At 40.3% G+C, this 15,530-nt stretch overlaps 1 protein-coding gene across 3 annotated transcripts in view; it reads right to left on the bottom strand.

The window, feature by feature from the left end:
* Positions 1-385: 385 nt before the first annotated feature.
* Positions 386-15,530, bottom strand: part of PIWIL4 (piwi like RNA-mediated gene silencing 4) — a 37,101-nt gene continuing 21,956 nt past the window's right edge. For all 3 annotated transcript variants that reach the window (XM_087434031.1, XM_004427432.3, XM_087434030.1), the window contains 9 exons: positions 13,393-13,577; positions 11,244-11,316; positions 8,443-8,643; positions 7,356-7,459; positions 5,106-5,176; positions 3,567-3,720; positions 1,786-1,911; positions 1,530-1,677; positions 386-825 (listed from right to left, as the gene is read on the bottom strand). In XM_087434031.1, the coding sequence (XP_087290157.1) occupies positions 709-825; positions 1,530-1,677; positions 1,786-1,911; positions 3,567-3,720; positions 5,106-5,176; positions 7,356-7,459; positions 8,443-8,643; positions 11,244-11,316; positions 13,393-13,577 (1,179 nt within the window). In that variant the 3' untranslated portion in view covers positions 386-708. The remainder of the gene's footprint in view (positions 826-1,529; positions 1,678-1,785; positions 1,912-3,566; positions 3,721-5,105; positions 5,177-7,355; positions 7,460-8,442; positions 8,644-11,243; positions 11,317-13,392; positions 13,578-15,530) is intronic.

Genomic DNA, 15,530 nt, shown 5'->3' with positions numbered 1-15,530 from the left:
GATGCCCTTAGGTGGGTAGAGGGAATGGGAGCCTGTGCAAGTGCTCTTCTGATGGAATCTGTTTTCTCAGTGCAGTAGGAAGCAAGGTCATCAAAGAGAGTAGTTGCTATTAAGTGAAATAAAGTAACGTCAAGATAGCAAGTGATATATTCGGTTTTAGAAATATAATTCAAAAAGTGATGGTGACGTGGTCTGGTGGTTGAGTCTGCTGAAAACACTTAAATGAGATTCACACGTAACTTCAAGGGAAATTCAAATAACAATAAACACATATGCAATGCTCTGAATTTTATTTTCTAACAACTATTTAAACCACTCTACAAAATGCTCTATAACATTATTTAAGAAAACTTCCATAAAATTTAGGGTGGGAATTAGACCCCCTTTACCTACCATCAAAACATCACGCAAACACTTATTTTCTTAGCGGATATTTAGCTTTGTGGAATTACTTACAAGTGATGGTACATGTTAATTCCATATACCACAATGTGAATTCACTCCAAGCATATAACTCTTTAAAATAAAACAACATAGATTTCTTTTGAACCATTTCAGATTAAGTTGTTTGGGGTTTTTTTCCCCAGAAGTTAAAACTAAGCTCGATCTCCTTTCCCCAGTCACAGCGGGGAGCTCACGGCAGATTTGTACAAAGTATACCAACTACTCCTCGGAATCCTCCTGTAGGGATGCCAATGGTTCACGTCATCACAGGTAGAAGAGAGAATTGGCTAATTCCAAACTTGGTTCTTTATGAATGCTTTGGGCCACCAGAAAGGTCAGCTTATGTGCATACTGACATGGCGCTGGGATACTGATTAAGCCCTGAGGAGGGAGAAGGATTGACAGTAATTAAGAGGACAACTTGTTCTTCAAAATGATTTTTCTTTCCCGAGTTTTTTCATCTATTAGTTACACAGACAATAGAATGTGTTTGTGAGTAAATGATACACTCAACCAACAAAGAGCAACCTTGCTCACTGGGAACTTACACTCACTGGGCAAGATGCGGTGGAGGGGCAGTCTGGCTTCTTGGTGCTGGGAGCTGGGAGCCATCATACTCAGGGCTAACCTAAGTTTCCTACGACTTGCTGTTCCGAGGGGCTCAGAGCAAATCTTGGCCTGAGACTTTGAGAGCAGCTCTTAGCCTCATGTATAGGAAAACAGAACAGAGCCATGCCTGTTCCTTTCCCACCAGACATAAATCTGAGTTGGCTTTGACTTCCTCATCTGTAACATGGAAACAACAATACCCTGATTTCCTCTTAGGCTTGCATACGATAATGTATATAATAAAGTGCTTTGGAAATTATGAATACTAATTTGTTACAATAGTTTATTTCGTTTCTATGACAGACAGAGTTTCTCCCACTGTGGACTCAAGGAGTCATTCATTCATTCATCCATTCCTCCCTTGTCAAAAGTCAGGCATTGTGGTAGGAGTAGAGATATGAAGGAAAACTGTGTGACAATTCCTGGGTAGGAACTTTGAGTATTAGGACTCACATAAGTAAACAGCTGTCACTCACCGGCCAGTTATAGTACAGGTGGCACAGTTTGAATGTAAGTCTCTGCATGTGGTCAGGCTTCAAGCTGTTGTCATCGTAGATGACATTATAGTAGGTGGGATTAACAGTTCCCTGACACGCCACCTGGCTGATCAAGTAAAAGTCATACCTGAGGGAAAAAACAGAATGAACGTGGAAAAGAAGGCAAACATAAGGCCAAACCTGAACAACACACAGTGAATGCTTTGCTAAAAATTTATTTTCTAAGAGCACTTGCCATTCAGAACGAGTTGCTTCTGAATCCACCACGGTGCCAAGTGGTGGGTTCTGTAAGGTCTGGTTCATTTCCATAAAGAATCGCAGCATGCACTTCTTCCTGACCACGACCACTGATAGTTTGGAGCTAGGAACCAGAAAGGCAAAAAATAAGATGGAGAGGAGTAAAACCAAGCCATGCAGCTTTCCATTTATCTTTTTAGGTAATTTTTAAATGGAATAAATAAATAAATTCACTCATTAGAAAAACATTACAAAAGCAAAGAAAACAAAAATTACCCCCAACCTCTCCTTCCCCAGAGACACAATTTTTTAAATTAGGGTTTGTCCTCATTTGTTGCAAAAGTGCAGTGTGTCCAGTCTTTTGGCTAGTTTACATCATTTAAAGCAGACGGGGAGAAATGTTTAATAGGGCAATGAACTTCAATTAGCACTTGCCGAATTATCCATGGAGACAAGATTATTTTTCCCATTAACAATAGTCCCCCATTTTCACCTTCACTCCTCCTCTCAATTTCTGAAAAGCAAAGGAGAACCACAAGTTCCTTTACTCCTCAAATCATCACTCCTGAATCCTGCAAAACCCACACCTGGGAGGATGGACGGATAGACCAAATAGACATTTGGGCCAAATGCCGAAGAACCAGATGATAAAGTCAGTAATCAGTCAGGCCAAGGCCAAATCCAAATATTGGCCATCATGGAAGGAGCTTCTGGGATGCAAGGGTCACTGTATTTTATTTATTTTAAGCATTTTAATTATTTAAAAAATATGTGGATGTTTTTAATTCTGAAACTTTTAAAAGTTGATATTATAGTGCAAGAAAACTAACTCCTTAGCACTGTCAGCTGCTAAATTTACTCCCTCTATCCCTAAATTGCAGACTTGTGATTCTGAATAGACACAGTCACCTGCCGTCAGTGGCGGAGGGAGCTATTTTGGCTGACAGTTTGGAGCAGCTGAAGGTGATACTGCCCCCGAGCTATTCTGCTCTCCGCCTTCTCTAACAGTCACTGATGAGGTAAGACTCTGCTCCTTTGCGGCTGGGCTCGCGGCTGCAACACTTCTGTTGCCGGTGGAGATGAGGGTGTAACCCTATAGACCAAGCGCTGTGCAGCTTGGAATAAGATGCTTTCCGAATATTTTAAGATGCCAATTTGAGATGATCATCCTCCCCCATTTTCCAGTTATAATATTTTTCTTGCACTTGCCACTTGACATAATCACTGAGGAAAATGTCGTACTGAAACGTTGAACTGAGAAATGCGACAATGGAGCAAGATGCCTGGTGTTTAAGATGGTCTGAGCTCCACACGCAGCTCAGCTCTGACAGCACTCGCTCCTTTCCGCACCTGCCGCAGACCTTCGTTGCCCAGCAGTGCCTGCTCTTCAGAGGCTTCAGCCCTGTGTGTCACTTCAGCCCTTCAATGTGAAACCACAGCTTGTTTCTTGCCCTGGCATGTTAATATGCATGAAGCGTCCTCACCTGCCAGCAGCCCTGCAGGCTTCCTGCTGAATCTCAGTGTCAGCTGCTCAGGAGGTACCTGCCTTCCTCCAGATGCCCCACCCAGGGCCCCCAAAGCTCACACCACCCAGGCTACCACCCAACTACCCTCCAATCTAGGGGAAACCATCCATCCAGCTATAGCCGCATGACGCAGAAACGGAGTGAAACTTAACTGCATGAAAAAAAAGATTTGCTGGCACATAGTAATTTTAATAGTTATGATGAATGTGCTCTACGTAATTGGGAGCGTGGGGAAATAACAATAGTTTCATACCTGGTATTTGAACATGCTTCTGTCACGCTGCTCAGCAGCTGTGGAACTTCATACTCAATAAGTGTTTTTAGCTGACCATCCCCTACACCATCACGGTACACAATTATCCGTGCTGGCAAACCATGGTTGTGTTTGTACCATCTGTTGAGTGCTCCTGCAGAATTTGGTGTTAGTAAGAAGAAAATGACTTGTCCAACGCCAACAAAGAATAAAATTCCCATATATTTCAATGTTTAAATAAGTTTGCTATTTCAAACCACTGTAAAATAGGGTAATACCTAATTTGGGTTGTATTTGCAATAATACAAAAATGGATGACTTTAGGGAACATTCCTGCATCGCTGCTATTTGAGGAATCATTACGGTTTCTATGGCATAATATATTCTTAAACTCAGCATATCTTTTTAGTAAAATTTTAATATTTAAGCAATAAATTAAAATTTAAGTCATGCAATAGACAAATTCCCAAAACCAAAGTAACACTAATTTAGTTTCTTCGAGTCTTTAAATCCTCTCAATATAGACTAGATAATTTTATGTCATTTTCTTCTCTAATGAGCATAAATATGAAAACATAAGGAAAGAATCTGGCTGTTCCTCTGAAAGCATCTCTTCACATGGACACTCAATTAGACTCCAACTCGCACTGATAATATGAACTCTGAAAGCATTTCTACCCACTCTAACTAGAAACTGCCGAAAGAGCAGAGCCTAGACAGTAACTCCTACCCAAGAGACAATTTCATAACCACTAAGAAAAAATGACTAGGTTTTGAAGTGAGGGGAAAGTAATTTGATATAATAATTTTTTTCATGTGTATATTGCACAATTGTTTTAGAAGAGTTTGTTGTCCAGGAAATTTATTTTAGTTCAACAGAAGATGATCATATATCTAAGTCCATTACCAACACATATCACCAAATTCACTTTTTTAGAAAAAAATATTTACAACCCCCCAAAGTTTATAGATGGGAAAACGCAGATGAGGAGAGGGAGTGAGTTGCACAATTTGCACTGCTAAAGAGTGGCAAAGCCAGATTTGGGCCAGGGCTGGTGAGGAGGCGGGAACCCCAGACACCTCTTTCCACTGCATCCTGCTGTGAAGAGGGCACCCTTCCTCACCTGCTGTCTTTCCCGTCTTCTCCTGTTATGCCACACTTGATCTGCCAGCATCCCTATCCCAATCCCAAAGGCTTCACTCCTATTTCTAGACCTAACACTGCTCTGTCACAATCCTTGTTCCTCCAGAGTGGGTTTCTTTTGGCCTTCAAGCTGCTTGCCAGAGCCACCAGCCACTACAAACGCTCCTTCCTCTTGGCTTTCTGTTTATCACACACAGATGACAAATGTAAATCCTACAGAATCTGACTGTTAGCCTGAGTCAGAGCACAGCCTTGGGGATCTCCAACTGGGTGACAGTGGACCCAGGCAGGCTTGAGGGGTCTGCTTCCACCCATCTGGTCTGCTATAGGCATGTGGACTTTGGGTCTGAAGGAACAGTCCTTGAAGCCCACCCCCATTGCTATATTTTTAGTACCGGTCATGAAAACTTTTAAGCAATCTGCAACATCAGTTGTTGTTCTCTGAAGGATACAGCGGGAAAACCACCTAAAGCAAGAAAAGAGGAAAAGTAAAGTTCAACTTCAAAATTTCTACTATAAACATGCATTAGTATTAAACTAGTAGAAAACAACCTGTGTCCATCAATGGATGCATGGATAAAGAAGATGTGGTATATATACACTATGGAGTATTATTCAGCCATAAAAAAGACTGAAATCTTGCTATTTGCAAAAACACAGATGGACCTTGAGGGCATTATGCTAAGTGAAATTAGTCAGACAGAGAAATACAAATACCAATGATCTCACTAATATGTGGAATTAAAAAAAATGCTCAGAGATACAGAGAACAGATTGGTGGTTGCCAAAGGTGGGGGTTGGAGGGTGGGTGAAATTGGTGAAGGGGGCCAAAAGGTACAAACTTTCTGTTATAAAATAAATGGTGACTATAGTTAATAATACTGTGTTGCATATTTTAAGGTTGCTAAGAGAATAGTTCTTAAAAGTTCTCATTACAAAAAAAAGGTTTTTTGTAATTATGTATGGTGACAGATGTTAACTAGACTTACTGTGGGGATCATTTCACAATATATACAAACATCGAATCACTACATTGTACATTTGAAACTAATATAGTGTTATATGTTAATTATACCTCAATTTAAAAAAATAAATTGACACTATGAGTAAAAATCAATGCTCATAATTTTGTATATGCTATATGATCACAATTATATTAAAAATCTCCCTTCCCCAAATGAAATTTATTGATAAGAGAAGCTAAAGCATAATGCTGGCCTCAGACATATTATCTGGGTTCAAATCCTGGCTGCCATACACACCAGCTCTGTGACTTTGCTATGTGAACCGAAGCCTCCATTTCCTCATCTGCACCAAGGAAATATACAAGTTGGTAAGGTGGTTACCACCTCATAGGGTTGTGGTAAAAATTAAATTAGACAATATATACAAAGTACTTAGCCCCATATTTGGCACATAATAAGCAAGAATAAATAGAGGCCACTATGTTATTACTATAAAGGAATTGATTAGTTTAGCAGATCTACTTCAAAATATCCAAAGATTTCTCAAGCATAAACTTCCACTTCTATAGGTGAGCCTTTTGGACTTGAAATCTTAGCATGATTAATTTACTTAGATTTCAGAAGCAAGTTCTCTGGCTAAAGTCATTAATTAAATAAAAGCATTTGGAAAATGAAGATCATGACTTGATGTTAAGTATGTGTCAACATTATTACAGTTCTCTAAATATATGCAACAGTAATGACACAATTAGGAGTGCTGCTAATAAGCTGGAAGTCCTTTATCTGCTTGATTAACGAAGTGACACACATAACAAGGATCTCACACACCCTGGAATGAAGTCGGCGGCATGCTGCTACTTTTCCTATTTCCCCCAATCACAAATATATACCTGACCACAAATTTAATGGAGTAAATCAAATACTTAAATCTAGGAAGAAAACATGTTGCAACCAGCTCCTATAGCCTCAAAACACATTGTTTAGTTACAAATATTGAAACAATTCTAAGAACTACAATTTAATAAGTACTATAAGTCGATGTTTAATGCGTTATCCCTAATCCTGCTTATGTTTTTCATAGCTGTGTGAACAACCACCACATCAAATATCTGCAAGTAATAACAATAACAATGACAATAACAAGCGGGTATTGAGCACTTACTATGGGTGGTGATGTTCTAAGCACTTTATCTTACATAATTCCTATAGATGCCCTATGAAATAGGCATCATTGTCATTCCCATTTTACAGATGACTACAATGAGGCAAGGTTAAGTAACCAGACCTCAGACACAGAGTAAGTAAGTGGCAGATCAGGATACAACTCTAGGCAATCTGATTCCAAAGCTTGACTGCTTGACCTAATGCAGGTCAAGTTCCTAGTGCCCAATACAGTGCAGATGTTCAGAAAATAAATGCACAAAAATTTCCACGTGTCCATCATTTTGGGAATATGACTGGCATACAAGCAATAGCTTGTCCCAAAGTATGCATAAAAATAGTTCTTAATGAAGCTACATATTACTCCAATATTACCAATCACATTTTTATAAGTATAATTATGACCATAAGTGTTCATATTTTAAATGAGTGAAGATTATAAGCTATTTCTTGCCGTATGGTCTTTAGTTAAACCACAAATAATAATTAAAGAATATGTTAGGGTAATTTTTAAAGTACCTGGTGATTCTGGGGTTCATACTGGCCACAAATCCAACCACTGTCATTCCCTTGTTGAATGCGTCCTTACAGACATCAATGCCGACCACCATCAGGGACTTTAACTGTAAAATTAAATTTTTCACGATATAATGGGATGAGGTATCATTTCCCCAAACAATGATTTAATATAAGGTTTTTAAAAAATGGTCTCCAGTTATTAAATTATTTAAGCTAAGTTACGTGCTGGGGAGATCAAGGACCAGGTGAGGCAGATTATTAAACCAGAAACCAAAGAGACTTGAGGTGGAAGGAAGAACACTGTACACACTTTGCTTAAGAGACTCACTGTAGTCCAAAATAGCCATCATCCTTTGTGTGGGCGGGCAAGGGCCAGCAGTGGCTCAAGAAATTCTGGGAAAGTAGTCCATTTAACCCTTACCTCTGGGCTGAAGGAATCTGAAGAGGAATTCCCTTCCCATTCTTCAGATGGCTAAGGAATCCTCACTTGGCTATGCTCCTCCAGGAAGGGGCAGCTGGGGGTAACTGTGCACATTCTGGTGATGGAAATGTCAGGGAATGGCCAACATTCCCTCATTTCTCATCCCCTCACTTCATCTCACAGTGGCCATAGTTCAGGAAAGAGAAGAGGGTGTACTCAGTTCCCCCAACAGTTTGGAGGTTCAGATCAAAGGCTCTGCCAGTTCCCCAAGCTCTGGGGAGGCCCCATCCAAGGTGCAAGGCTACTCTGAGAGTTAGCACCTGCTGAAGCAGGTGAATGTAGAGGCCACGGAACACAGATTTTCAATAGCAGCTGGAAGGCTCCAAATTAAGTCCCTCCAAGTCCATGCCAACCTAGATTCTCTTTCATGAAACAGTCTGTTATCAGCTTAACCGCAGCTCCTTGAGAACAGGGGCCACGCCTCACCTTCTCCTGGGTATCTTCACGGTGGCTTGTGTAATCCCGGAACCCAGAGCAGAGGCTCACCAAACAAACAGAGCAAATACTTCTGGTGTCATGGGAAAATCTCTCCTACTTCGATTTAATTTTAAAATTAATTAATATATTGATTGATCACTAAAAGGAAAAGAGAGACAGATTCCTCACAGGGATCTCGACAGCCCACAGCTCGCCTCCGAGTTTACAGGTCATCTGCATGGCAATCTTAGCGGTGACACTCATCAGCATGCCCTGTTTATTCAAGGTCCGGGCAAGCACACACTGGCTTGCGACTGGGCAATCTGAGCTCAAATATTTTTTAATGGAATCATAATAGCTCTTCTGATAAGAAGGCAGAATACACATTACCTAAAAGCACAAAAAAAGAGCAGAAAAGAAAATCAATTTACTTACACTTAGAAGTAGCTTTTAAAAAAAAATGGAATACATGGATTCTGCAACATCTCTTGCCATTCAATTCCCAAGGAGCAAATATTAACACGCCTATAGTTCTCTTAAATGGCCTTTAAACCACTGACAATTAATCAATGCCATTTGAAATGCCGTCTCATCAGCCATCCACTCCCCAAAGCCCCACTCCAAACCTACCCATCTCCCTTGGCTTTTCCTTCCTTCTCCTTTCTCTGCTGATTTGATTCTGTGAGTCTCCTCAAATTCCCTTCTAGCCTCGCTTTCTCCAGCTCCCTCTCCTTCTTTTCCTGTCGCTCTCCAGCGCTCATCCCCACTGCCCACTCACCCAGCTTCACCCACAAGTAAGAATTGGCTTAAACTGTGGTCTTTTTCCCATTAGGTACTAGACAACCAAAATAAAAGAAACGAACAGCAGCAAATGTTTTGTTTACTGGGACTTGAGAGTAGGGATATGGGGGGAAGGAAAATAAGGAGAAAGAAGCTTCAGCTCCCTGGTTTTTTATTTCCATCCATTTCTGTCACTGGCCCTACTTCTTATCAGGTGTTTCCCTCACAGAAGGACTTCTCCTGGCCTACCTCCATCTTCTTCCCATATTTTATTCCGTACCTTCAAAAACTTGCAAATTATAGAAGAGATAGGCACTGTCATGATTAGCAGAAGAAAATAAAGTGATTTATTTTTTTACCTGTACAAGTGTTTAAAACCATAATGTCAAGGGCTAAAATTTTTTACACATAATTATATAAAGCAGGAGAAAATATTTTCAAGTTGTCAGCAAAATTCTCTTAGGGGACTTCTTTCCTTCCATCCTATGAGTTTGGGGCCAAGCGAGGTAGGTGGCAGAACAAGGGAGCAGCCCAATAGGGACCAGGGCAAAAGAAGGCGGAGCCAAGTGAGATTGGTTACACACCAAGGGATGGAGAAGTAAGCAAACATGTGGAGAATAAGAGGAGCCCTGTTCCTCACTATCAGAGAAAGCAGGAACAAATAAGAAAAGGGGGAACACTTTCCACAGTGTTGGATGGGAACTGGAGGTATGTTTGAACATGTTTTCTATATACATTGATACATATAGTAATAAAATAGATGGAAGTGTGCGTGTATGTGTATGATAGATAGATACATAGATACATGTACATATTTCCCACCTTTGCCCATTGAGAAAATCTAGGGGCAGTGATACCCTAGTATCAAATAAGCACACTCAGTGCCCAGATCTAGGTTTCTAAATACTATTCTCTACTAAAAGGAATCAAGGCTCATTGGAGAAATATCTGATTCCAATGCTGAGGGAGGGAGGGAATGATAAAGCAAATATAAAATATTAACAATTGGGGAATCTGGGTTGAGAGTATATGGGAGTTCTTTGTACTATTCTTGCAAACTTTCTGTAAGTTTGATTTTTTTTTAGGTAAAAAATAAACGCTCTCGGGTAAGAATTCTTTTTGTTTACTATGTAACATCCTTATGGACCATGTTTTGTGTCTGAGCTAAACAAAGAGCTAAACTGCTTTGCAGGGGGGTTGAATAGGAATGTTGGGAGGTGGGATGAGTGAGCTAGGGAGGGGAGATGAGGAGATGGGGCAGGAAAGCACTGCAATACAGTGGGAGGTGAGGCCTGGGAGAAGAGTAAACACTTGCAAAAATTAGGAATGGTGGGGAGCTTTTAAGAACAGGGTAGTCAATTTTAACTTGTCTGGAATGTTGGGATGTGATGTAATCATGCCTTGGTTCCAAACCCACTGCAACGTCAGCTACACACCACACACACACACACACACACACACACACACAGAAGACACTTTGGGAAACCACAATCGCGGATGTCCCACAGGGTGATGCAATGCAGGAGGAAAGGGCACTGGTGAAAGATGAGACACACAGAGGACGGCAAGAATTCAGAGGAAGCAGGAACATGGGGCCATTGGCGACATGGAAAAACCTAAACTCTCCAAGAATCCCCTGAAACACTGGGGAGAACATGGGGTACCCCAACATTTATGGGGTAAGGTGGGAATCAATTTATCTCAAATCTTAAGTAAAAGATGACCCCCAACAAGTTGGAAATATACAGGCATCCAAGAAGCTGATATAGAGCTAACAACAAGCATTTAAAAATTAATATTAGGGGCCGGCCCTGTGGCTTAGCGGTTAAGTGCGTGCGCTCCGCTGCTGGCGGCCCGGGGTTCGGATCCCGGGCGTGCACCGGCGCTACCACTTCTCTGGCCATGCTGAGGCCGCGTCCCACATACAGCAACTAGAAGGATGTGCAGCTATGACATACAACTATCTACTGGGGCTTTGGGGGAAAAAATAAATAAATAAATAAAATTAAAAAAAAATTAATATTAGAAATCTGAAAGGGAGATAAAATATCGATTAAAATCCTAAGATTAATACTTCAGTGCTTGGGGAAATGCACAGCGATTTGCAAACATATCATGGGAGAATATGTTCCAATTCCTTCTTTCAATTTTTTCTTTTTCAAGAAAAAATAAAAATTATACATGAAACACAAAGATTATCCTATACTTACCAACTGAACATCAGGATCGATATGTTTCTGTATAGCACTAAGGAACGCAGCTGGATTTTCCTGTACTTTTATGCTACATAAAAAGATTAATTTTGAAGATATATAATTCCCTTCTTAGTAACACATATCATCAAGAATTAAAATAATACAAATGGATTTTTATAATAGACTAGGAATTTGAGAAAAAATCATTAGAAAAAAGTGAAAACCTTTGAAGCCTAAAATTGTTTCTCCCACTACAAGATACACAAGAAACATTTAACAATCATTTTTATGAGCTTAAAAAATAGTTTGGTGAAAAATGACATTTTCTCAATTGCATGGAATCCCTACAATTAATAATTCTGTTGTTCAAAACGGGGGTGAAAGTGAAGTTTTGAAATCACAAGTCTCAATATCAAGTGTCTGAAACAGGGTTCTAGTTAAACTGGGATTAAGATTTCCCCAACACTGAATCTCCAGGGGAACTTAAAAATAAATGTTTCAAAAATCATCAGGTTAATGAGACCTAGACATTCAGCTAATCTGCATGATTCAGACTAAAAGATTTTTTTTCCTTAGTGGTAGCTTGTTTGGAGCCTGGAATATTTAGCCTTAATCAATCAATCAGTCAGGAAGTACTTATCAGTTATCTGTTCTGTGCTTACACTATGTTAGGGGCCAGAGGCTACAGAAATAATTCCCACACAGAGGAATTTCCAGATCTAGTTTCTTTATGTAGAATCAGTCTCTCATACCTGTATATGATTCTATTGTCCCAATGCCCTGTGGCCTTTTAAAACTTGCCCAGCAGGTGGCAGGACCACTGTCTCCTGCTTGCTGATTTTAACCGAGCTTCACGAATGGCCTGCAGGTCTGTTAAACAACTAAATGCTTCTGACTTTTCCAGTTCAATCGCTTGCACACAGATTCAACCGCCATCTTACTGTCCATTCCTTCTAAACTCATCAGGCAAATGTTTCAGATGGGAGAAACTATGCATATAAATCTAACAGATAAATAGATACATCATGGGAAAGAAAAAGGATGGAATGAAATATGGGCTTTCAAATAAAACACGCCAAGAACAGAACGTGGGCATGGGCTTGTTTGTGGAATTCGTGTAAGAAAGAGCCTGTTACGCCAGCCCAGGGTCTGCTGACTGTGGCTTCTTTTATTAATCTTTTCCTGCTTTGTTAGCTCATGGGTTAAGAGAAATTAGAGCAGGTGTAACTCAAACCAGGCGATTTGTTAAGATTTGATAAGAGGAGAATTCTAAACTACAGTGTAAAATGAGACTTTGCGAATATCTATGGTTTTCAACAATGCTTGCACTGCCAATGTAGTTAATTAGTAACCATTTGTTTAAAGAATAACTTCCCACCCTGCCAATTAGGATATTTGCACCTCCACTATAACAAAGAAAAAGAAGTATTTATTGCTCTTACCAAGCATATGAAGCTCAATAAAATGAGGCATGACTAACTTTATGACTTTTCTAAAGCAAAACAATATCCAGTTTTCAGTGTGATTGTGTGATATATGTACGGATCCCTTACTGAACTGGAAGCAATGTATTTATCTTTCTCATCCCCAGCAACTGGCATAGTATCTAGCATATAGTAGATGTTCAATAAATATATGCAAAGACTAAATAAATGACCTTGGTTTTATCAAAAAACTACCTAAATGACTAATCTTATGCTAAGTAACAGAATCAGAAAAGCTTATTTCAGATCTATTTTTACATTAAATTTCAAAGCATAAAATTTATCAAATAAGTCAGGAAATGCACCTTTTATTTTTTTAATATCCTGCTTTTTGTTAAGTTTCATAAATAACTGATAGAAAAGAACTAAGGAAAAGAAGTTAGGACTACAATAGATGGATTTACCAAGGGTTTATACCCCAACTAGTACTGAAAAGATTTTGAAGTAATGAGACTACTGCTTAAAAAACTGTGAAAAAGGTTTTACAAAGACCAACAACATTTTAACTGAATGAAAATTTAATCATTACAAAATCTACTTGTAACTATTTTCTTGGCACATTAGGAATATTTACAGAGATAAAGAAGCTTTTATAGCTACATCAGCCATTATTTCCTATCTTCTAACCAAACCAAATTAATATATGAAAAAGGCTAGGATGATTTTCAGTATATTCTTACATTTTGGGGTAGTCCACATTAAATCCCATGGAACTTCCAACTCTTCTCAAGCAGGTCAGAAAGTTCTCGGTCACATTTTCAGCTATCTTACTACAAATGACCAACCATTTATTCAGAGACTGTGCACTTAACATCTTGCAAGTTCGCATATCCTTGAACCAATCAGCAGCAGACGCAGGTTGACACTGAGAAAATAATGATCACAAAAGGATTGAATGCATTTATTCAGAGAGCAATTAAATAAAGACAGTGTGGAGATGGTCCATGTTTGTCATAACAGAACTATCTAGTATAGTGTGCTAGTCACAGACTTAAAACACTGATACAAGCAGGGCATATCTGAACAGGATACAAGTGCTTCCTGGAGCGGAGGCATCTGAGCACCATCCCAGGGCAGCCAGATCCGTGGGCAAGTCCCTTTACTCATGGGCCTCCGCGGTGGGCAAAGAAAGGTGTCTGGTTCAAAGATCTCTAGGTTCCCTTCCAGCTCTAAGAATCTCTGACCTTTATTATGAATGGCTCAGGCGAGTGGGCTGTCCCATTGGGTCTCTTTACTTTAGGCATCTAGATATCTCAAACAGAAAATGTTGATTATTGATACTCTAGATCATCACACTAAAACTAACAAACCCTACAGGACACTTAATAATATACATTACGTCAGGAGTGGCTACATCTAGGAGCAAAGATGAGGCCAGGACACAAATTCCTTCCTCACTTTTGGAAGGTTCCCCAGGCGACCAGGAAAAACAAGCTCCCTGCACTGAAGAGGGGAGACTTTAGACTGGTCACTAGCCCTCTGCTTAGATCCATGGACTGGAATCCAGTGGAAACATCCTTGGTGTGGCAAGCTGGGAACAGCCACTGCTCGAATTAAAAAGGACCGCACTGTAATCTAATCTTGCTACTCCAAGTGCTGTCTTGTAGCAGCATGATTATTTCCTGAGAGCTTGTTAGAAATGCAGAGTCCCATCCCAGACCCACTGAATCAGAAGCTGCATGCTAACAAGTTCCCAAGTGATTCATCTGTACATTCATGTTTAAGAAGCACCACAATCCCCTTGTTTTACAGACTCCGAAGCTGTGGCTGAGAGAGGTCATGGAGCCAGTTGGTGGCAGTGACAAGTTTAGAATGTTGGTCTTCTTGACATGTAATCAGGGCACTTTCCACCAAGCACTCTGACTTCCAACCACCAGCCACCCTCACAGCGCCTTGCCATCAGGTGGCCAGGTAGGATCTCAGCTCCACGAGGTGACCTTAGCCTGAAAATGATGGGGAAGGGCTAGCCCTCCATAGATGGTATTCTGGAGCCAAGGTTCATTCTTTTCTATTACAGCCAATATGGGGAGAACCACAGCCCTCACCTATACTCCTACCGGCTGTCATCTGATGGGCTAGCAGGAGACCCAGGACAAATGCCCAAGGCCCACTCTGAGGCCTGTGAACCTTTAGTTTACTCAGTTCTTAGAACCCAATTTCAGAAAAGCAGTATTTGCCAAGAAGCCCATGACACAGCAGCCACCACCACCTCTAGGGGGCCGGTTTTCCATATTAGTGCCTCTTCTCCTATGAAGACCTGTTTCCATGTCACAAAAAACTCTGATAAATGTGACTTTACTTATAGACGTAATGAAACAGATCATTTCAAATATCATTAAGTCCCACTTCATATGTGGAACTGAAACTGAGCTTCTCTGTATTGACTCCTGACCAAGATCCTAATGGGGGCCTACATTCTAGTACTTTACAAAGTGTTTTATTTTCAAAAGTAGTTTTTCTCAGCTTCTCCAATAAGGGTTTTGGTAATTTGGATGGATTATCAAAAGAAATGAGGAAAAAAATCCCTATTCTGCCAACATGAAACATTCGTTGCTTGATTATATTAGTTTAGACATGTCGGTTTATTCTATCAAATAAAGACAAGAAGAGAGCCTTTAAAAATGACATGACGGGCCAGCCCCGTGGCGTAGTGGTTAAGTTCCTGCGCTCTGCTTTGGTGGCCTGGGGTTCGAAGGTTCGGATCCGGGGCGCCGAGCGACACACCGCTTGTCAAGCCATGCTGTGGCAGCGTCCCATATAAAGTAGAGGAAGATGGGCATGGATGTTAGCCCAGGGCCAATCTTCTTTAGCAAAAAGA

The sequence above is a fragment of the Ceratotherium simum genome, chromosome 7 (genome assembly GCF_057802395.1).
Source record: "Ceratotherium simum simum isolate JZ-2026a chromosome 7, ASM5780239v1, whole genome shotgun sequence".
In the NCBI taxonomy this organism is placed as follows: Eukaryota; Metazoa; Chordata; class Mammalia; order Perissodactyla; family Rhinocerotidae; genus Ceratotherium; species Ceratotherium simum.
This window is presented reverse-complemented; position numbering and strand designations above follow the sequence as displayed.